The sequence below is a fragment of the Gopherus evgoodei genome, chromosome 3 (assembly GCF_007399415.2).
Source record: "Gopherus evgoodei ecotype Sinaloan lineage chromosome 3, rGopEvg1_v1.p, whole genome shotgun sequence".
Lineage (NCBI taxonomy): Eukaryota > Metazoa > Chordata > Testudines > Testudinidae > Gopherus > Gopherus evgoodei.
Genome location: NC_044324.1, coordinates 204,678,561 through 204,703,039, shown reverse-complemented (window position 1 = coordinate 204,703,039; position 24,479 = coordinate 204,678,561). Strand labels below are relative to the sequence as shown.

At 44.6% G+C, this 24,479-nt stretch overlaps 1 protein-coding gene across 5 annotated transcripts in view; it reads right to left on the bottom strand.

The window, feature by feature from the left end:
• LOC115649174 (polyamine-modulated factor 1-binding protein 1-like) overlaps positions 1-24,479 on the bottom strand; it is an 88,245-nt gene that overhangs the window by 2,191 nt on the left and 61,575 nt on the right. For all 5 annotated transcript variants that reach the window (XM_030557849.1, XM_030557851.1, XM_030557852.1 and 2 more), the window contains 3 exons: positions 23,761-23,952; positions 11,784-11,831; positions 2,258-2,399 (listed from right to left, as the gene is read on the bottom strand). In XM_030557849.1, the coding sequence (XP_030413709.1) occupies positions 2,258-2,399; positions 11,784-11,831; positions 23,761-23,952 (382 nt within the window). The remainder of the gene's footprint in view (positions 1-2,257; positions 2,400-11,783; positions 11,832-23,760; positions 23,953-24,479) is intronic.

Below are 24,479 nucleotides of genomic sequence, written 5' to 3'. Positions count from 1 at the left end.
TTCTGGGTCAGCTTTAATTGAATGAATGTGTTCATTTCCCTTTCTTCTTAAAGAAAATATTGTCTTTGCAATGATCAAGTAACAGACGGCAAGGCTAAAACTGTTCTAGATGTTCTGCTTTAACATGATGTTTTTGTGGTGGGTTTGGGTTTTTTTTTTTGTTTGGTTGATTTTTTGGCTAAAATAAATCTTGTAAACATCTTTCTGTTACATTGCAAGTGGAGATAACTTAGTGGATGTGGTAAGCAACTACCAAGTATCACATGGTCTAACATTTCATTGTTAATGCGCTCCAAGCAGGGAAAAAAAGTGTTTCATCAAAGCAGGCTGGCTATAATTCTTCAAACTTTCACACACAATTCCAGAATTTGTTTCAGATTATGAAAATATTTTCCCCACCGCAAAAAAAAAAAAAACAAAAAAAAACAATCCACAAAAACATACTCCAGTTAGCCTCACAGAACAAAGGCGTAATTCCACTTGAAAAATAGGTCTTTGCTTCTAACTCTGGGACACCTAACCACACATTTTTAATGTGAAGTTTGCTACTGAAGTCATCCACACTGTATTGTGCAGGCTACAGTTTAGCTACATTCTACCAGAGTAACATCGAAAGGATTATTTATGACCAACTATTTACAACTAACTAACTATGTCCAAATATACAAAAGAGAAGACTACAGAGAGATCTTGCTAAAGAAAGGATAGCTGTTTCAGTGACTATCAGAGGTGGTAAGGAGGAAGTGCAGGTTTGGCTGGGTGCTTTATACGAGTGCACAGCACCAGAGGGCACTCAAACTGCCCCAACGGGTACCACAGAAGGAAAACGCGCATGTACAATCACTTGAAGAAGAACACAGTTTCTTTACATGCATTGCAGACAGGTGCTTAAGTAGTAACTCATCCTGTTCTCTTATTTTAATCATCTATAACAGACCGCCAGCAGACCCTGTTCGGGGCTTGATTAGTTAGCATATTGATTTATGTGCACTCAAGATCCTGTGATTCCGAGTTATTGATGTTAACTCTAAAACAGGTAAAAGCAGCAAAGAATCCTGTGGCACCTTATAGACTAACAGACAGACGTTTTGGAGCATGAGCTTTCGTGGGTGAATACCCACTTCGTCAGATACATCTGACGAAGTGGGTATTCACCCACGAAAGCTCATGCTCCAAAACGTCTGTCTGTTAGTCTATAAGGTGCCACAGGATTCTTTGCTGCTTTTAAAGATTCAGACTAACATGGCTACCCCTCTGATATCTAAAACAGTTATTGACATCTTAAATGAAGAGTGCCACTCCCCACACATCTTTTATCCACTCTATCCTTCCTAAACAGATTGTAACCAGTTATTATAATATTGCAATCATGCAAATTTTCTCCCCTTGTTTTAGTAATGCTAGTTATATCAAAATTTCTCCTCATCATATGAGAAATTCCATTTCCTCTTGCTTATTACCAAGACTCTTAGCTTGGTATATATAGAATTGAAAAAATTCTTCTCTTTACATTCTGTGTCACCTCCGTTCAATTTTTTCACAACCTACTAAATTTGCCTTTCTCCTGCATTTGCCTCCTTACCACCTTCCCCTTTCACTAGGCTTCAACTGAGATGATTAGCCCTACCTACCCATGAGATGCTGGCTGTCCCATTTGCACAGCCCTCTTTCTCCCCTGGAATGTGGCCCACTGTTCCACAAAATAAAACCCTTCAGCTTCACACCAGTCCTGCAGCCAGTGGTTTAACTCCAGTATTTTCTGCCTTCTACCTTTTCTCACTCATGGAACCGGAATGATTTCTGAGATTACCTGGACTTTCCTAAAAGGACTTACTTAATAGCTAAGCCTCTACCTTGTGCGCACCCTTAACCCAAGTAAGCACTCATGATCTGATCCAACTCCCATTCAGCTGAATGGAAAGACTCCCATTAACTTCAGTGAAGTTGGTCAGGCTCTTACTGACTCAACGCTACCTCTAGTTTCCCTTTAAATTCAGCAGTAGCAATAACCATAGGTAGTCTGTAACCCTAATCTTTATTTATACTATACTCATCTTACTTTAACCAAATGTTAAAACAGTAAGCTTTGTAGCTCATAACTCAGTAAAAAGTTTATGCCCCTTGTTTGGCAATTTCATGTGACATCACAAATCATGTGTTATCAGAGAAATTTCTCTGGGTCAAGCAAATAGAGCAGATTTAGCTCAACACCTGTACTTCTTTCTGAAAACAGGAAGTTTTTAAAGATTTGACATACCTGCATCAACACTAAATGTGCTGTGGTGAGAAATTGTTAGTATTTCTGCATTGCCATGAACCACGGAAGCCAAACAACAACAGGAAGACCTATTTTCCAAGGCTTTCATTTTCTCCATAAGCGAACTGTTCTCTGTGCTCATCTATAGAAACAGAGGTGTTACTGTATTAATGCAAGACAGAAAAACAACCTATCAAAAGCAAAAATGTAATGAGTTCAGTTATCTCTGAAGACAGCAGGGTTCTGTACACCAAGCTTCACAAATAACATGGAGAATAATGTGAAAATGAACCATCAAAAACCCCGTTAGATGATGTATTATAATGTTACACTGCCTGCAAACACCATTATCCACCAACAGTACTAGGGCTAGTTATAAAATGTGTACAGTCAGTAACACATGCTAGCATTGCTGGGGCAGTAAATAGTGTGTATAGTGCAGTTCTCTATGAAAAGAGACTGTCAAAATTGTGCCTGCTGTCTCATCAGCTCTGCTCCCCATGTGTATTCTACTGACTTCACTGACACATATGTCAACTACTTTTTACTCCAGTTCCCACTGCAGAGTAACCCCAGATCTAGCAGTGTGAGCTGGACTCTTCTGGTCATCTCATTCAAATTCACCTTAAAAACTGACTTGAGACAAATAAAATAAAATTAAACCCAAAAACCTGCTCCCCAAGAAGGGTAAATGCACATTCCCTCACTTGTATCACACCTAAATTCTAGGTTGTGGTCTCTTTGGTAATGGGACATTTGTTTTCTGAGGCTCCCAGTGCCTCTTTGGGCATGGTACAAGTAACAACAGCAGAACTGTTAACTAAATTCTGACTGCAGATTCTTTATTGGTGATGGATGGGCCAGAAAGAACCCAGCTTGACTTTCTGATCCCAGTTTGAGTTTGCAGGGCTGGCAGTTAGAACAAACATCTTTTCCCATGTAAACTTAGCAAACATGATACTGCACGTTGAGTGACAGTAAACCTGGAGCCACACAAGGCCATTTTTACAACCACCCTTTTCAAAGTCAAAACACACTTTAAAGAGACAGCAAGTAGTCCTGCCAGGCAGGATAATATCCAATCGTATTAACTCATCTTCCTTCCCCCTCAGCAGAAATCTACTCTGTACTACTTGTGTTTATTGTAATGTACCTGTTTGCCTCTAGGTGGCAAGCGCTTCAGGGTAGTGATACTGTTTTATGGCTACTTTTTTATTTCTGTAAAGGACAGTGTTCATCAACAGTACTATGCAAATGATGCAAATAGCAGTATTTGAATGATGGTGGCTATTCCTTCAGGCCTATGCTAGCCCATGAGTACCTGTTGGTTCTAATGCTCTGGAGTGGTTTTATCCTGACTTTATAGGGGCAGTATTTGGGATTTTGTCTTATTTAGGTGCCTATTACCCCCCAACCCGTCCGAATTTTTCACGCTTGCTATCTGGTCACCCTAGGTCTTAGGGACATCCTATTCACTTCTGAGCACTTGTAGACAGCATGCAGGTACAATGAAAACCTGGAACTTTTTTCTCATGTCCTTGCACGTGAGTGAGCAAGAAACTACTTCTCTGTAAATATTGCCATCCATTACACTGTCCATAGCAGTACTAAATTATTGTTTTCTGCTTGATGTTTGACTGACAGACACCTTTTCATTCTAGCACTTCATTCTATGATTTGATCAGCCTGACCTGAATTCATTGTTTTTCCATTTTCCCGTTTTTTTCCATTGTTTTAGATACCTAGCAACCAACCTTTGAGAGAAAAACTATCTAGATGAGTCAATCCTGCTACAACAACAAATACAGGAAGGAGAAGAAATTGATTTTAGATCGAGGCAGAGAAGGGAAGGTAAAGGGTAACGGTCAAGTTCAGGATCCTGACACAAGGAAAAGAGGAGAGCAGCAGAATATGGACTCTGGATTTCAGAAAAGCAGACTTTGACTCCCTCAGAGAGCTGATGGGCAGGATCCCCTGGGAAAATAACATGAGGGGGAAAGGAGGCCAGGAGAGCTGGCTTATTGAGGTTGCAGGAAAAAAACCATCTTGGTGTAGGAAGAATAGTAAATATGGCAGGCGACCAGCTTGGCCTAACAGTGAGATCCTTGCTGATCTTAAACGCAAAAAAGAAGCTTACAAGAAGTGGAAAATTGGACAAATGACCAGGGAGGAGTATAAAAATATTGCTCAGGCATACAGGAGTGAAATCAGGAAGGCCAAATTACACTTGGAGTTGCAGCTAGCAAGAGATGTTAAGAGTAACAAGAAGGGTTTCTTCAGGTATGTTAGCAACAAGAAGAAAGTCAAGGAAAGTGTGGGCGCCTTACTGAATGAGGGAGGCAACCTAGTGACAGAGGATGTGGAAAAAGCTAATGTACTCAATGATTTTTTTGCCTCTGTCTTCACAAACAAGGTCAGCTCCCAGACTGCTGCACTGGGCAGCACAGTATGAGGAGAAGGTGACCAACCCTCTGTGGAGAAAGAAGTGGTTCAGGACTATTTAGAAAAACTGGACAAGCACAAGTCCATGGACCTGGATGCGCTGCATCCCAGGGTGCTAAAGGAGTTGGTGGATGTGATTGCAGAGCCATTGGCCATTATCTTTGAAAACTCATGGCGATCGGGGGAGGTCCCGGATGACTGGAGAAAGGCTAATGTAGTGCCCATCTTTAAAAAAGGGAAGGAGGAGGATCCAGGGAACTACAGGCCAGTCAGCCTCACTCAGTCCCTGGAAAAATCATGGAGCAGATCCTCAAGGAATCAATTCTGAAGCACTTAGAGGAGAGGAAAGTGATCAGGAACAGTCAACATGGATTCACCAAGGGCAAGTCATGCCTGACTAACCTAATTGCCTTCTATGAGGAGATAACTGGGTCTGTGGATGAGGGGAAAGCAGTGGATGTGTTATTCCTTGACTTTTGCAAAACTTTAGATACCGTCTCCCACAGTAGTCTTGCCAGCAAGTTAAAGAAGTATGGGCTGGATGATTGAACTATAAGTTGGATAGAAAGCTGGCTAGATCGTCAGGCTCAACGGGTAGTAATCAACGGCTCCATGTCTAGTTGGCAGCCAGTTTCAAGTGAAGTGGGTTCTGGGACTGGTTTTGTTCAATATCTTTATTAATGATCTGAAGGATGGCGTGGACTGAACTCTCAGCAAGTTTGCAGATGACACTAAACTGGGAGGAGGGGTAGATACGCTGGAGGGTAGGGATAGGATACAGAGGGACCTAGACAAATTAGAGGACTGGGCCAAAAGAAACCTGATGAGGTTCAAGAAGGACAAGTGCAGAGTCCTGCACTTAGGATGGAAGAATCCCATTCACTGTTACAGACTAGGGACCGAATGGCTAGGAAGCAGTTCTGCAGGAAAGGACCTGGGGTTACAGTGGACGAGAAACTGGATATGAGTCAACAGTGTGCCCTTGTTGCCAAGAAGGCTAACGGCATTTTGGGCTGTATAAGTAGGGGCATTACCAGCAGATCGAAGGATGTGATCATTCCCCTCTATTTGACATTGAGGAGGCCTCATCTGGAGTACTGTGTCCAGTTTTGGGCCCCACACTACAAGGAGGATGTGAAAAAATTGGAAAGAGTCCAGCAGAGGGCAACAAAAATGACTAGGGGGCTGGAGCACATGACTTATGAGGAGAGGCTGAGGGAACTGGGATTGTTTAGTCTGCAGAAGAGAAGAATGAGCGGGGATTTGATAGCTGCTTTCAACTACCTGAAAGGGAGTTCCAAAGAGGATGGATCTAGACTGTTCTCAGCGGTACCTGATGACAGAACAAGGAGTAATGGTCTCAAGTTGCAATGGGAGAGGTTTAGGTTGGATATTAGGAAAAAAACTTTCACTTAGAGAGTGGTGAAGTACTGGAATGGGTTACCTAGGGAGGTGGTGGAATCCCCTTCCTTAGACGTTTTTAAGGTCAGGCTAGACAAAGCCCTGGCTGGGATGATATAGTTGGGAATTGGTCCTGCTTTGAGCAGGGGGTTGGACTAGATGACCTCCTGAGGTCCCTTCTAACCCTGATATTCTATGATTCTAAGGGAGAGGAGATGCAAGCAAAACAAAATGCTAGATGTACTGTGTGTCATGCGCATACCAGATCTATAGGAACAAGCTGAAAAGTTTGGGTGCACTTGTCATAACATTTTTCCCTGATTTGGACCTTAGCGTCCAAAATATGGGTGTTAGCATGAAAACCTCCAAGCTTAGTTACCAGCTTGGACCTGGTAAAGCTGCCACCACCCAAAAAATTAGAGTGTTTTGGGGCACTCTGGTCACCCCAAAACCTTCCCTGGGTACCCCAAGACCCAAATTCCTTGAGTCTCACAACAAAGGGGAATAAACCATTTCCCTTCCCCCTCCTCCTTCCAGGTGTTCCCTCCCTGGGTTCCTGGAGAGATACACAGAAGCAAGCTCCGTGAATCTAAACAGAGGGACTCCACCCTCCCCGTTTCCAGTTCTGGAAAACAGAAGTACCAAGAGAGAGAGCCAAGCTCCCCACCCACCCCCCTCCTTCACCCAGAGGGAATGCAAAGTCAGGCTAGTAAATCTAACACACATAGATTTCCCCCTGACTTCTTCCTCCCACCAATTCCCTGGTGAGCTACAGACTCAATTCCCTGGAGTTCCCCACTAAAGAAAAACTCCAACAGGTGTTAAAAAGAAAGCTTTATGTAAAAAGAAAGAAAAATACATAAAAATGGTCTCTCTGTATTAAGGTGACAAATACAGGGTCAATTGCTTAAAAGAAATATGAATAAACAGCCTTATTCAAAGAGAACACACTTCAAAACACTCCAGAAAGTACACACATGTAAATACAAAATAAAAACCATATAAATCACTATCTTATCTTTTGTACTTACAACTGGGAAACAGAAGATTAGAAAAGCAGGAGGCAGAAAAATCCTCTCATAGCCGAGAAAGTACAGGCACAAGACAAAGAACAAAGAACTCACACACAAACTTCCCTCCACCCAGATTTGAAAAAGTCTTGTTTCCTGATTGGTCCTCTGGTCAGGTGTTTCAGGTTACTCCTTTCCAGGTAAAAGAACATTAACCTTTAGCTATCTGTTTATGACAGCACTGAATTCTCTTCTGTGAACTTTGTACACAAATGAAAGCAACATAGTCAAATTGTGCTTTCATGGTAACACTAGTCTCAATCTGAAGTAACACCACTGAAATAAATGGGATTACTCTGAAGTGGCACTAGTTTAATGACAGCAAAATTTAAACCACAGCTGCGCCGTGCACTGTTAGAAAGCAAGAAAATGGAACCAAAGAATTCATAAAATGGACTTCATCTGCAGTGCAGTATCCCCTTTTTCTAGTTCCATTTAGGGGTTTTTTTTGCCCTGCATATGTTTCTAACCTTTCTGTAACTGTTGTTCTTTGAGATATGTTGCTCATGTCCATTCAATGTTAGGTGTATATGCACCATATGCACAGTTGCCAGAGACTTTTCCCTCAGTGGTATCCATCAGGCTGGCACTAGCACCCTCTGGTACCACATACTTATGCACCAGTATTAGGGGTGGCGCCGGCCCCACACCCTCTCGGTTCCTCCTTGCCAGCCAACTCCGACAGACGGGTAGGAGGGTGGGTCATGGAATGGACATGAGCAACACATCTCAAAGAACAACAGTTACAGAAAGGTTAGTAACAGATTTTTCTTCAAGTGCTTTCTCATGTCCATTCCATGTTAGGTGACTCACAAGCAGTACCCAAGGAGGTGGGCTCAGAGCTCTTGGACATGCAGACTATAACACAGCTCTCCCAAACCTGGCATCATCTTCAGGGCCGCCCAGAGGATTCAGGGGGCCTGAGGTCTTTGGCGAAATTGCTATAGACTGAACTATGAAACAGAAACCACTGATAATTGCCTTGCCAAAGCAAGAGGAGACGTTCCAGCAACTGCCACAGGTGATAAGAAGGAACCAAGAAGATGTGGGGCTGGTGATGCCCTTATACTGGTGCATAAGCGTGCAGCACCAGAGGGTGCTAGAGCGGGCCCGACTGATCCCACTGAGGGAAAAATCTCTGGCAACAGTGCACGCGGCTAACGTGGAATTCCTAACGTGGAACAGACTCGAAATTGAATTCCCCTTCTGCCAGTTCCAATCTAGAAAGACTTCCCCCTCTCATCATTCCAAAAAAGAGAGGGTGGGAGACCTGTTTTAGACAATTTTAGAAGCATTGTTGTCCTTAGAATGCTTCTCCAATGCTGTCTTGAATGGTGAGAGCACTAGTGGTTGATTGTCTGTCTGCTGTTATACCCAAGAAAGAAGAGGTGGCCGTCAAGCTATACTATGTGGATGAGTTAGGAGACGTGTCACTAGCATGAGCACAGACCAAATTAGACTAAGCAGGAACCAAATGCACTACACAGAGCTTTCAGTGCAATCTATCATACCAGGCATCTTAATAGTCTGGACGATACTACAACAGCCCTATGTGGAACAAGTCTAACAGAAGGAGAGAACACTTTATCAGAAGCAAACAATAACCCTAAGGAAATCTGACGGGTCAAAGAAGCAGAGAAATGTGAGGGGAAACTTACATGATGATTAATATAAACTGCAATAAATTAACAGCTGGCTTTTAAAAGACACCAGTCCCAGAGAAATAAGGTAAAGCTTGTGCGCTTCCAGAGGGAAAGGACTCAAAACATTTTAGAAAACTCTTAACTCATCTGTTCACTTTAATCACAAGAAAGATCCAACGTCCAAGATTAAAGCATCATCAGGGGACCAGACAAGACTATGTGTATCACACAGAGTCATTTCACTATACAAGATTGTCATCTGGTTCTTACTTGTCCAGAGGGAAATGAGAAATGTATTATAATCCTCCAAAATTACTTTATTCACACATTTCAGTGGAGGATTTTTGAAACAAGTTGTTTATATCAAACAAGGTTTTGTGCACTGATGATGAAGTTATACTGACTCATTCTCAGCACAGATATGCATAAAATACAAAGAGCTTTCCTCTTTGTTTACTAGAACAAAAGATGCACTAAACTTTTTTGGAAGCTGGAACTAGATGTCTGAAGAAGACAATGCTGTGGCCACTCTATACCTGGCTGTCCAGCTGTGTTGCTGTGGAAACCAACAATGATTTCACCAACCTTTCTAATTGAAAAAGAATGAGAGGAGCACCATGGGCCTAGGTGGTTCTGTCCATTCTGTCTAGGCTTTTTTACTGCATTACCAGTGTGATACCTGTGTGTGAGACTCTTCATTGCTGTTTAGAAGAGAAGGGGTTGATTGCTGGTTTGAGCCTATCATCTCTGGGCTTGGGTGCTTATAAAGGCTTTGCGCTCAGGCCCCTGTGGCTGAAAAAGTGACTGTTTTTCCCCTACTGTTACTCACACCTTCTTGTCAACTGTTGGAAATGGGCCATCCTGATTATCACTACAAAGGTTTTTTTTCTCCTGCTGCTAATAGCCCACCGTAACTGATTACCCTCGTTATAGTTAGTATGGCAACACCCATTTTTTCATGTCCTCTGTGTATATATATCTTTCTACTGTATTTTCCACTGCATGCATCCGATGAAGTGGGCTGCAGCCCACGAAAGCTTATGCTCAAATAAATTTGTTAGTCTTTAAGGTGCCACAAGTACTCCTGTTCTTTTTGCTGATACAGACTAACACAGCTGCTACTCTGAAACCTTTCATCGTTCAGTGACTCCTCTGCCCAACTAAGGAACAGAAGTGATAAGATCTAAAGGGATTCTCATCCAGTCCTTCTCACCTAGAGGGGTTAAGATGGTGCAGCAACCTTGAGCTAATGTGCATGCATATAAGGCCCAATGCAGCAAGGTGCTGAGAGACCTCAGTTCCCATTCATGTCAGCAGAAGTGCAGCCCTTCTTAAGACAAAAGGTGCTCTGTCCCACTTAGGACTGCCCCATAAAAGGAAAAACAGGGGTACCTTTCAGGACCTGATAAGACCACCACAACAATCCCCTCCCCCAAAAGACAGCTGAGTTTTAGCCAACACTTCCACTTTACAGCGAGACAGTGGGGGCCCATTTGGACTCTAAGTTGAAAGCCAGGAACTCTGAAGTTCTAATCTCAGCTCTGACCCCTGTTGTGTATCTTTAGAAAGTCACTTAGCACAACTGTACAGATGACAAAACGGAGGCAGGGAGGTTAATATTTATTCTCACAACACGGCTGAGAGATAGGTTAATGTTTGTACTTGAAAAGAGCGTAAAGCATTAAAATCAGTGCTAAATATAACTATCCTCCAATACTTTCCCTCTAACCATTCAATACTTGGTGGGACAATACTAAAGAAAACCCTGGTGCTAGTGAGTCAGTAGGTGCTACTGTTCCCGCTGAATCAATGCCCAAAGACGGTTTAAGGGTCTATTCTGCAGCTGGAGATAATAAATCATTGTGGTCATACAAGATCCCACAACATTTTTTCTAAGAGCAGGGGTGTTAAAAGCCAGTGTCCTGCCCAAAATCCCCCTTGTGGTTTCAACTCAGGACAGAAGAATTCATGTTCTCTTCCAAACTGCTATACAATGTTGCTGTGACCTATTAGACAGTTACTATGTTCCACCTCAGAGGTGGCTGCATTTCACTGATGGATGACGTGATACTTTACCTCTCTGTTGTCACGCTAGATTAATTAGAGAAAGATTGTGGCCAGCCCCTGCAAGGGAGGACAAAGTAGGGGAGAGGGTGAAAAGGGCCTCTCACTTGCTGCTCCAGTCCAGAGGCTGTGCACTATGGCATTCTTGCTTTCAGAGAACACAAGGCCTGTGAGATGCTAGTGCTATGGCTTGGATTAGCCTCAACAAACAGGATAGAGGGGGTGGACTTTAGCCTCACCTTCTCCACTCTACACCACTCAGCAAAGATGGCTGGATGCTGTACTTCAAGATAGTAGAGGAGCGGTAGGCATAATCCCACCCAGGGCTCCTGCTGGGGCAGAGCCTCTCCACACCACCTCTAACTCAGGGCCATGCCACAAGCATGATACAAGTTTCAACTGTTTGCAAAGTGCTTTGAGTAATTCAGATGAAAGGAGCTATAGAAATGAAGAGCATCACCATAAATAAACCAAGTGACACTATACGGGAAATTAATCTCAAATGGAGAATCCCTCCATTTCATTCAGTGAAGATACAGGACTCAGTATTCCAAAACGCACTAAGGACCTAATCTATCTCCTCTTGAAGTCAATGGAAAGATTTTGAGCAGCTTTTGAAAGGTGCTGCTGCATTGGGTCCAAAAGTAGACTTCATTTTGTAAGTGTTTTAGCCAGAATTCTTAACTTCCCTTGGAAGAAGCAAATAAATAATAATCAGGAGATTGAAAATTTTCTTTTTACAACAAATTTCTAAAAAAACTCTAATATATAATCGAAGGAATATTTAGAGATGTTAAGACGCATACATGGGTTGCACAGAAAAATAATGAATTTCCTTTTCACTTTCACTAGTAATGTTATATTTCTAATCCTCTCATTTAGAAGAGATTCATTTTCATACTTTACCTTCTCAATGCAAGTTTTCATTTCTGCTATTTCCTTCAGACAGGCATCCTGTAAAATAATTCAAAGAATAATCACAATTTTGTGGTAAAGAGTTTGTTGTTCATATATACTTATATGTTTGGGGGATATATAGTTTGTTTGAAACAAACAAAGCTGTCCACTATCAATAATGCACTGTTTTCTTATTAAATGTAGGGAGGGATTTTTCAAAAGCACCTAAGGGAGTTGTGTACCCAGTTCCCATGGGCTCTCACTGGAAGTGTCGTGCCTAACTCTTAGATGAGTTTGAAAATCCCACCCTTAGAGTACATGAAAGAGGTTGAATTGAAATCTCCATTCCCAGAACAGGTACAGCACAGACAACAGGAGAATACACTTCCCTGCACCGGCCTGCCAAGACACCTCAACCTTGATGAGGAGGCGCCAACTCCAGGAGTGAGGAAGTAGGTCAGCCTCCCCACTAAAACGTTTTGAAATTTCAACAACAAAAAATTCCACAAAATTTTATTTTCCATTTTTCTGCAAGCCTACTCCCTGCCTGCCCATCAATCCTCTACTTCTTGTAGACAGCCAAGAAGGAGGCCATTTAGGGGCCATTTGTCCACTGGGAACTAGACTGAGATCACCAAACTCATTTCACATGAGCCACCAAACAGCCATCTGATACTAACCGCCCTTGGTTACCATCTGTGTAGGTTAGATTTGAAGAGAGGACCTCAGGCCTTAGCCTGGGAGGTTTCTGTAAGGAGCTGACCAACCTTAAGTCACATGGATGTCAAAGGGAATGGAGGGTCCTTAGCACCTCACAGCAGGTCTACATTTTGCAGGAAAGGGAACTTAAGTACTGCAATAGGCTATGCCAACACTTAAATTGCTACAGCACTTCAGTGTAGACACTCACTGCAAAAATGGGAGGGATTCTCCCATTACTGTAGTTAATCCACCTCCCCAAGCAGTGGTAGCAAGGCTGACAGAAGAATTCTTCCATAAGCATAGTGCTATCTACAGTGGGGGTTAGGTTGGCTTAAGTACATCGCTTAGAAGTGTGGATTTCTCAGATCCCTGAGCAATGTAGCTGAGTTGACCTAACTTTTTAGTGTAGACCTGGCCATAGGTTCTTGTGAAAGAAAGATACTGCAGGCCTTTACAAGATCATTCACTCTAAAGTGGATTTGTTTGTTTTTGTCTTTGAATACTACATTTAAAGAAACACTGTCCCCTGGGATTTTTTTTAAATTGGAAATATCCAGTTTCTCCAGTGTCTTAAGGCAACATTTTTTTAAAAACAACCTTCAAATAAACAGGAAGAAGAGGGTGGCTCTGCTCCACTGTTATCTTTATATAGATCTTTATAGCAAGGAAAAAGAATTGACTAAGGACCTGATCCTGCAATGAGATCCATGCACGTTGACATCAACAGGGTTTTCTGCAGGCACAAGGGTCTGTCCATGTGAGTCTGAAAGGGGCCTAACTGACTACACAGAGTAACACACTATACACAAAGTGATGTCAGGTACAGGTAATAAAGACAAAACAGAGAAAAATATACTTTCACTGACTTCTTTTAACTATAATAATCAGAGGGGTTTCTGGTAACTATAACAGGTACAAAATTTTCAGCGAGAGAGGTGATTTTCTACATTTATTCCTTTCAACTGTATAGTCTACATGTCAGAATTTGTATGCAAGGAAACAATCACACTGCACAACTGGAACAATGGCATAGTCATTTTCTTTAGAACGTTCTTTCAGATTACTCATGTGGATTTTATCCTTTGTATTGTGCTGCAGAAAGTCCCCATTATTTTGTGATCTCACAGAGAACATTCTAAATGAAACTGGCAATATACACAAAATGCTAAACTCCAGCAGAATGGAATACAAAGAGTAAAATAAGGAAAATACAGTAAGAATTAAGATTAGATCTTCCTTTTTTTCTTCCCAAAAGGAAATAAGTGATTTTTATCCAGACATTTTTTCATTACTGCAACAATGGTACACTTTGGCCACACCTCAATATGCATTAGAGGTCAGGAAAATCTCATGTAAATATATCAGGGCCAATTGTGCTTTTTTTCCATTGTAAGTCTGGCATAATTCCACGGATTTCACAAGAATAACTGCAGTTTGGCTCGCTAAATATAGATTTTGAGCCACCTAACTACAGAAGAATTCTGCTAAGATCCTTAGCATTTAAATACATTAGTACAAATAAACTGAGTCCTCACAATTGAAGGTCACTTCATTCAATCTTCGAAAAACATTTTATAATCAGCAAAGAATCCTGTGGCACCTTATAGACTAACAGACGTTTTGGAGCATGAGCTTTCATGGGTGAATACCCACTTCGTCAGATGCATGTAGTGGAAATTTCCAGGGGCAGGTATATATATGCAGGCAAGCTAGAGATAATGAGGTGGTTCGATCAGGGAGGATGCCCTGTTCTAGCAGTTGAGGTGTGAAAACCAAGGGAGGAGAAACTGGTTTTGTAATTGTAATTGGCAAGCCATTCACAGTCTTTGTTTAATCCGGAGCTGATGGTGTCAAATTTGCAGATGAACTGAAGCTCAGCAGTTTCTCTTTGAAGTCTGGTCCTGAAGTGTTTTTGCTGCAGGATGGCCACCTTAAGGTCTGCTATAGTGTGGCCAGGGAGGTTGAAGTGTTCTCCTACAGGTTTTTGTATATTGCCATTCCTAATATCTGATTTGTGTCCATTTATCCTTTTCCGTAGCGACTGTCCAGTTTGGCCAATGTACATAGCAGAGGGACATTGCTGGCATATGATGGCGTATATTACATTGGTGGACATGCAGGTGAATGAACCGGTGATGGTGTGGCTGATCTGGTTAGGTCCTGTGATGGTGTCGCTGGTGTAGATATGTGGGCAGAATTGGCATCGAGGTTTGTTGCATGGATTGGTTCCTGAGCTAGAGTTACTATGGTACGGTGTGCACTTACTGGTGAGAATATGTTTCAGGTTGGCAGGTTGCCTGTGGGCGAGGACTGGCCTGCCACCCAAGGCCTGTGAAAGTGTGGGATCATTGTCCAGGAGGGGTTGTAGATCCCTGATGATGCGTTGGAGGGGTTTTAGCTGGGGACTGTATGTGATGGCCAGTGGAGTCCTGTTGGTTTCTTTCTTGGGTTTGTCTTGCAGTAGGAGGCTTCTGGGTACACGTCTGGCTCTGTTGATCTGTTTCCTTATTTCCTCGTGTGGGTATTGTAGTTTTGAGAATGCTTGGTGGAGATTTTGTAGGTGTTGGTCTCTGTCTGAGGGGTTAGAGCAGATGCGGTTGTACCTCAGTGCTTGGCTGTAGACAATGGATTGTGTGATGTGCCTGGGATGGAAGCTGGAGACATGAAGGTAGGCATAGCGGTCAGTACGTTTTCGGTATAGGGTGATGGTAATGTGACCATCACTTATTTGCACCGTGGTGTCTAGGAAGTGGACCTCCTGTGTAGATTGGTCCAGGCTGAGGTTGATGGTGGGGTGGAAGCTGTTGAAATCGTGGTGGAATTTTTCCAGAGACTCCTTCCCATGGGTCCAGATGATGAAGATGTCATCAATGTAGCGCAGGTAGAGAAGGGGCGTGAGTGGACGAGAGCTGAGGAAGCGTTGTCCCAGGTCGGCCATAAAAATATTGGCATATTGTGGGGCCATGCGGGTGTCCATAGCGGTGCCACTGATCTGGAGATATATATTGTCATCAAATTTGAAAGAGTTGTGTGTGAGGATAAAGGCACAGAGCTCAGCAGCCAGTTGTGCTGTGGCATCATCAGGGATACTGTTCCTGACAGCTTGTATTCCATCTGTGTGTGGGATGTTTGTGTAGAGAGCCTCTACATCCATGGTGGCTAGGATGGTGTTTTCTGGAAGGTCACCAATGCATTGTAGTTTCCTCAGGAAATCAGTGGTGTCACGGAGATAGCTGGGAGTGCTGGTGCCATAGGGTCTGAGTAGAGAGTCCACATATCCAGACAGTCCTTCAGTGAGAGTGCCAATGCCCGAGATGATGGGGCGTCCAGGATTTCTGGGTTTGTGGATCTTGGGTAGTAGATAGAATAACCCTGGTCGGGGCCATAAGGGTATGTTGATTTGTTTCGCTGTTAGTGTAGGGGGTGTCCTGAGCAGATGTTGCAGTTTCTTAGTGTATTCCTCAGTGGGATCTGAGGGAAGTGGCCTGTAGAATTTGGTGTTGGAGAGTTGTCTGGCAGCCTCCTTTTGGTAGTCAGACCTGTTCATGACGACAACAGCACCTCCTTTATCAGCCTCTTTGATGATAATGTCTGGGTGGTTTCTGAGGCTGTGGATGGCATTGCGTTTTGCACAACTTAGGTTATGAGGCAAGCAATGTTGTTTTTCCACAATTTCTGCGTGTGCATGTTGGCGAAAGCATTCAATGTAGAGGTCCAGACTGTCATTTCGACCCTCAGGAGGAGTCCATGTGGAGTTGTTCTTCTTGTGCTGTTGGTGGGAGGGTACCTGTGTATCAGTGTGCTGTTCAGTGTTGTCCTGAAAGTATTCTTTGAGTCGGAGACGGCGAAAGTAGGCCTCCAGATCACCGCAGAACTGTATCATGTTGGTGGGAGTGGCAGGGCAGAAAAAGAGTCCCCAAGATAGGACAGACTTTTCTTCTGGGCTGAGTGTGTAGCTGGATAGATTGACAATATTGCTGGGTGGGTTGGGGGTACCACGGCTGTGGCCCCATGAGGCAGGTAGGAGTTTAGACAGCTTACAATCCTTTTTCCTTTGTAGGAAAAAGCTTACATTCCTTTTTCCTTTGACAGCCAAACTGGACAGTCGCTACGGAAAAGGATAAAACAGACACAAATCAGATATTAGGAATGGCAATATACAAAAACCTGTAGGAGAACACTTTAAACTCCCTGGCCACACTATAGTAGACCTTAAGGTGGCCATCCCGCAGCAAAAAAACTTCAGGACCAGACTTCAAAGAGAAACTGCTGAGCTTCAGTTCATCTGCAAATTTGACACCATCAGCTCCGGATTAAACAAAGACTGTGAATGGCTAGCCAACTACAGAACCAGTTTCTCCTCCCTTGGTTTTCACACCTCAACTGCTAGAACAGGGCCTCATCCTCCCTGATTGAACCACCTCATTATCTCTAGCTTGCCTGCATATATATACCTGCCCCTGGAAATTTCCACTACATGCATCTGACGAAGTGGGTATTCACCCACGAAAGCTCATGCTCCAAAATGTCTGTTAGTCTATAAGGTGCCACAGGATTCTTTGCTGCTTTTACAGATCCAGACTAACATCGCTACCCCTCTGATACTTAACATTTTATAATGTTTCTCGTGTTACAAATTAAGTGTAGAAAATACTAAAATGATTAACAAATGTCTGGGCCCAACATAGCTCAGGCTTACTAGATGTCTTTCTTCATTCCCAGGTTGACAAAAGCACAGAGTGCTGCAGATGGATGATCAGCTCCTTGAGTGCAGCAACTCATTGAAAGCTTGATTGTACTCCTTGAGCATACTCCCACTGAACTCAATTAAAGCCTTATTGTTGACTTCCAGGGGAGCTGCAAGTGATCAGCAATTCTCAGGATGTGAGCCTAATAAAACAAATGGCTTTGACAAGTCCAGTGGGATTAACAGTCAACTCACCTTGATCACAGGGAGTGGTGTTCTGATCTGGGATCTCTAAGAGTCAGGGGGAATTGTGAAGGTCAGATACACAGAAATTTCTCTTCTGCTCTCACAACTCCACTTGCCCCAGTGACCCCATCCCATCTCCTGTTCTCCCCTGTGCCCACTCTCATCCCCTCCCTTACTTTTCTCCTTAAACTCTCGCTCTTCTCTGGCTCCTTCCCCTCAAAAACAAACATACTTTAGTCTCTCCCATCCTAAAAAAAAAACCCAATACACCCCACTTGCCTCTCCAGCTACTGCCCCATCATCCTTACACCTCTAAGCTCCCTGAGCATGCTATTTACAATCACTATCTGGAGTTCCTCTCTTCCAATTCTGTCCTGGACACTCTCCTATCTGGCTTCATCCCGTGTTCCACTGAAACCACTCTTGCCAAAGTCCCTAATGACCTCCTCTTAGTCATATCTCAGAACCAAGTATCAGAGGGGTAGCCGTGTTAGTCTGGATCTGTAAAAGCAGCAAAGAATCCTGTGGCACCTTATAGACTAACAGACGTTTTGGATCATGAGCTTTCGTGGGTGAATACGTCTCATGCATCTGACGAAGTGGGTATTCACCCACAAAAGCTCATGCTCCAAAACGTCTGTTAGTCTATAAGGTGCCACAGGATTCTTTGCGGCTATCTCAGAACCAGAACACCATCTCATCAGACTTGACCTGTCAGCTGCCTTCAACCCAATCAACCATGCTCTTGAAATCTTGTCCTCCCTTGGCTTTCATGACTTTGTCCTCTCCTGGGCCTCCTCTTACCTCTCTAACTGCTCCTTCAACTAGTCCTTCTGAATATCCTCATCTGCCCCACAGTGGTGGTTTCAAAGGCTCTGTTCTTTGCCACATTCTCTTCCGTCTACATCAGTGGTCCTCAGATTGAGGATTGCTAGCTGCAAATGGCTCTTTAATGTGTTTCCCATGGCTCTCTGCAGCATATATTAAAACACTGTGTGATTTAACTATTAACCAATCTAAGTTATTAACCAAGCAGGATGCATCTACTATGTTACTAAACAATTAAATGATTAACTTGCACTAAATTATTAACCAATCAGGATGCTTTTACTATGATCACATGTTTGCTTGCATGAGCTATTGAATATATAGTACTATAGTAAATAAAACAACGAATTCAAACAACTGTGGCTCTTTTGGGTAATGTTGATCGCTAATTTGGCTCCTGAACCTCTGAGGCCTGAGTATCACTGCTCTACACCTTATCTCTGGGTAATCACAGGCCTGGTCTACACTATGTGTTTAAACCAAATTTAGCAGCGTTAAACCAATTTTACCCTGCACCCGTCCACACAACGAGGCCCTTTATATTGATATAAAGGGCTCTTTAAACCGGTTTCTGTACTCCTCCCCAACAAGAGGAGTAGCGCTGATATCGGTATTGCCATGTCGGATTAGGCTTAGCGTGGCCACAAATTGACGGTATTGGCCTCCGGGCGGTATCCCACAGTGCACCATTGTGACTGCTCTGGAAAGCAATCTGAACTCGGATGCACTGGCCAGGTAGACAGGAAAAGCCCCGTGAACTTTTGAATTTCATTTCCTGTTTGCCTAGCGTGGAGCTCTGATCAGCACGGGTGGCGATGCAGTCCCAAATCCAAAAAGAGCTCCAGCATGGACTGTACGGGAGATACTGGATCTGATCACTGTATGGGGAGACAAATCTGTTCGATCAGAGCTCCATTCCAGAAGACTAAATGACAAAGCATTTGAAAAAATCTCCAGGCTATGATAGACAGAGGCCACAGCAGGGACTCAGCACAGTGCTGAGTGACAAGCGTAATGGAAAGCCAAAGAATCAAATGGACGCTCATGGAGGGTGGGGGACTGAAGACTCCAGCTATCCCACAGTCCCCGCAGTCTCCGAAAAGCATTTGCATTCTTGGCTGAGCTCCCAAAGCCTGTATGGTCAAAAACATTGTCTGGGGTGGTTCAGGGTATATCTCGTCAATTTACCCCCCCACACACACACACCATCCCATCTGAAAGAAAAGGGGAAAAAATCATTTCTTGCCATTTTTCAATGTCACCGTATGTCTACTGCATGGTGCTGGTAGACGTGGTGCTGCAGCGATGAACAGCAGCATCCCCTCCCCTTCCTTTCCTGATAGTAAATGGTACAAAATGGTGGAAAACCGTCATCAGCCCGTGAGTGCTCCTGGCTGGCCTCGGTGAGGTCAGCTGGGGGCGCCTGGGTAAAAATGGGAATGACTCCCTGTCATTCCTGGCAGATGGTGCAAAATGCTGAGTAACCGTCCACATCGGCCCCCCCTCCCCCGCCTTTCACGTCTAAAGAAAAGATTCTGTACTCCCTGAACTATCATAGTAGCGGGTGGCTGCAATCCTCTCCCCCCTACCCTTTAATGTCCTCCCTGGATTATCATAGCAGCTGGAGGCTGCCTCCCCGTCATTTTCTCTCGCTAAAAAGTCAGTGTTTCTTATTCCTGTATTCTTTATTACTTCATCACACAAATGGGGGGACACTGCAACGGTAGCCCAGGAGGGTTGGGGGAGGAGGGAAGCAACAGCTGGGGTTGTTGCTAGAATGGCATGCAGCTCATCATTTCTACAGGATCACTCGGGCTCTGACCCAGAGCAGCTCTGCTCTCTGGCTTTCTAGTAGACTTGCCCCATATTCTAGGCAGGACTGACTATTTTTAGACAAAACAAAGAAGGGAATGACCTGGGGAGTCATTCCCATTTTTGTCCATGCGTCCCCGGCTGACCTCAGCGAGGGCAGCCAGGAGCACCCATGACAGAAGCAGATGGTACAAAATGATTGATAACCGTCATCTCATCACCAATTTACAATGGCAGACGGTGCAACAAGGATGGTAGCCATCTCTGCTACCCTGCAAAGGCAAATGAATGCTGCTGTGTAGCGCTGCAGTACCGCCTCTGTCAGCGGCATCCTGTACACATACGGTGACAGTGACAAAAGGCAAAACAGGCTCCATGGTTGCCATGCTATGGCATCTGCCAGGGCAATCCAGGGAAAAGGGTGCGAAATGATTGTCTGCCGTTGCTTTCACGGAGGAAGGATTGAGTGATGACATTTACCCAGAATCACCCACGACACTGCTTTTGCACCATCATGCACTGGGATCTCAACCCAGAATTCCAATGGGCAGGGGAGACTGCGGGAACTATGGGATAGCTACCCACAGTGCAACGCTCCAGAAAAAAAATCGATGCTAGCCTCGATACATGGACGCACACCATCGAATTAGTGTGCTTAGTGTGACCGCGTGCACTCGACGTTATACAATCTGTTTTACAAAATCGGTTTATGTAAAATCAGAATAATCCCGTAGTGTAGATGTACCCTCATTTTCAAACACAAGTTCAACTACCACTCCATTCTGACTACTCACAGATCTACCTCTCTACTCCAGACCCATCTCCTTGTGTCCAAACTAAAATCTCTGCCTATCTGTCTGACGTCTCCTTGTGAATGTCTAAATATCAGCTCGAGCTCAACATGGCCAAACAGAGCTCTTAATCGCCCCTTCCACAACTCTCCCTGCTACTGCCTTTCTTGATTACTGTGGACAATACCATTACCCTGCCTGTAACCTGGGTGTCATCTTTGTCACAGATCTCTCTCTAGCACCTCACATTCAGGCTATGTCTTAGTCTTGCAGATTCTTTCTGGATAACATCTCTAAAATATGATTTTTCCTGTCCATCCACACAGCTAAAACTTTCATCCAGCCTCTCATCACTTTGCATCTTAATTACTGCAACATCCTGTTCTCTGATAATCTTGCCCCACTCATGTCCATTCAGAATGCTGCTGCAAAGATCACTTTCCTAATGCATTGCTTTACCAGGTCATCCCATTGCATCCCTTGATTGGCTCCCTCTTCTCCAGAGAATCAAACGTAGGCTAGCTGTCTTTACTTTCAAGGCCCTTCACAGCCAATTCCCACCCTACCCGGTCATCTCCCATTCAGTACTGAAATGTTGACTCCTGCCTCCAACTAGCCCTTCCATCAATCCCTTGTTAAATTTTCAGACTCCTTTGTGCTTTCTCCCATGCTGCTCCTCACGCTTGGGAGGAGCTCCCCATAAACATCCACAGAACTAATACATTATACTCTTTCAAAATCTTCCTTAAAACTCTCTTTGCATGATACCTACCAAAATTTTTACAGGGGTTAGGCTGCTGGTGTAGCGAGACTATTGCCTCTCATGCTGACCAGCAGCGCCGGCTCCAGGCACCAGCATTCCAAGCTGGTGCTTGGGGCAGCAATCTGCAAGGGGCGGCCATCCCTGTTGTTTTGCCCCCAAGCAGCGCGCCGAATTGCCGCTGCAGGGGGCGGGGGCAGTCCGTGTGCCCTTAGGGCGGCAGGCGCTTTCCACAGTGGCAGCAATTCCGCAGCAGCTTCTATGTTTAGCTGTCAGGGGTGGCTTCAGCTAAACATAGAAGCTACTGCAGAATTGCCACCCCCGCGGAAACGGGCCTGCCGCCCTAACGGCACAAGGACTGCCCCTACCACCTGCAATGGCAATTCCGCATGCTGCTTGGGGCAGCGAAAACTGTAGAGCCGACCCTGCTGACCAGTACTGTCTCGTTGTTTACTTGCCCTCCCCCATCTGTCTGTATCCATCTGTTGCATCTTGTCTTATATTTAGATTGCAAGCTTTTGGGGCAACAACCATCTTTTTCTGTGTTTGTACAGCTCCTAGCACATTGGGGTCCTGGTCCATGACTAGGACTCCTAGGCACTGTGCTGCTGCTGATAATAATCATAATTAATAAAGGTGTTAATATGTATCAATAACTTAACTGTCTCTTCAAATGTTTACACTGGGAGTTTATACTTCACTTTGGGTACAATCTGTAAGTATTTTGGATGGTGCACAGCAGCAAGGCACTAATTTGTGTATATCATGTCAGAGTTTTAGAGTAAATGCAACCTCAGTTACTGAAAACAACCCAGTGATCATGTTAGCTATATAGTGAATGAGAAAGACTGTACCCTGACTACATTCTTCTGCCATAACAGGAACCCCCAAAGCTGGTCTTAGCTGAAAAAATAGTAATTAGCCATCTTTCTGAAAGCTACTGTGCAATATTGCAGGCTAGCTCCCTGTTTAGGCCTGATCCCGAAACACAGAAGTCAGTGGAAGAACAAACAGATTTCAGTGACACAAGATTGGCCCCTTACTAGGGTTGCCAACTTTCTCATCGCACAAAACCAAACACCCTGGCCCCGCCCCTTCCCTGAAACCCACTCTCCCCCGCCCGGTCACTACATTCCCCCTCCCTCAGTGGCTTGCTCTCCTGCACCCTCGCTCACTTTCACTGGGCTGGGGGGTGGGGTACAGAAGTGAGTGAGGGCTCTAAATGGAGGTGTGGGCTCTGAGGTGGGGACAGAAATGAGGGGTTCAGGGTGTGGGAGGGGGCTCTGGGCTGGGGCAGGGAGTTGGGGTGTGGGAGGGGGTGAGGGTGCCAGTTGGGGGTGTGGGCTCTGGGGATGAGAGGTTTAGGGTGCAGGGGGGGCTCCAGGCTGAGGGGTGGGGCTGAGGGATTCAGAATGTGGGAGGGGGCTGTTGGTTGAGGCAGGGGGTGGAGGTGTGAGAGCTCTGGGCTGGGGGTGTGGGCTCTGGGGTGGAGCTAGGGGTCAGGGGTGCAGGAGGAGGCTCCAGGTTTGGGGGAGGGCTCGGAGTTGGGGCATGGGCTTACCTCTGGCAGCTCCTGGCCAGCAGCGCAGCGGGGCTAAGGCAGGGTCCCTGCCTGTTCTGGAACCGCGCTGCACCCTGGAAGCAGCCAGGAGCAGGTCTGGCTCCTAGGCGGGAGGGCCAGGAGGCTCCGCGCGCTGCTCTCGCCAGCAGGTCTCCCTCTGCTCCCATTGCCTGTGATTCCTGGCCAGTGAGAGTGCAGAGTCAGTGCTCAGGGCAGGAATCACAGAGCCCCGTGGCCACCCCGCCTAGGAGTCAGACCTGCTGGCCGCTTCCAGAGCACAGCATGGTGCCAGGACAGGTAGGGACTAGTCTGCCTTAGACCTGCAGCACCGCTGACCGGACTTTTAGCGGCCCATTTGGCAGTGCTGACGGAGCTGCCAGGGTCCCTTTTCGACACGGTGGGCCGGTTGAAAACCAGACACCTGGCAACCCTATCCCTTGCTTATGTATTCCACTAAAATAGAAGAGACAAGCCACTTTTTTGCCAGTATTGCCACACTCTTGATTATTATCAAAGACGCTGACAAGTAAACTTCAGTGTGTTAACATGCAGGGCAGCCTTTACAAATTCAGTGCAAACACACGTCCTTTCATAAGCACCTTCTCATTTTCTAAAACTGATACTTTTTGCCTTTCCCGCTCCTTTGTTTCTTCAAGCTGGGACTTTAACTCCTCCATTTCAAGAACCAACTTGCTTTGCTTCATTTTGGTCATCTGAGCTTGTTTTTCCTCATTATTCTGAATTCTTTGCAGCTGGGCTTTTAACTCCTCCATTTCAACTAACAAACTATCCTGGGGGAAAAGAAAAAAACATAAGAGCACACTTACTATTATTCTGTATTCATTCTAAATAAATGTTTAACACACCCTGACTCTGTGTAATAAATAGGCATTTATACATCCTGGGACAAGAACATGCCTCTAGATCTGCCCCAACCATAAAGGAGTGTCACAGCTCTAGTTACAGACACAAGAGTTCCACGTATGAAGCAGGCTTGGGGTGATATTAACAGTTCTGTGGATTCAGGAGTCAAATTAGGCTGGGTCACATTGTTTCAGATGACTTTGCCTTTGTTTGTTTGTTTATTTTTAAGGCTCCCACCTTGTTCTCCAGAAACTGAGCAGTTATTTTAAAAAGTAAGCATGAAGTCCTAGTCTCATTGAAGCCAATGAGAGTTTTTCCACTAATTTCAATGGGGCCAGGATTACACCTCAAGTCTCTAATCCTTACGGTTGCAGAGTAAACCTGGAAACCTTGAAAACGTGACGTCAGCATAATGCAGTATTACCTACCTGCATCTGCACCAGAGCAGACTAGG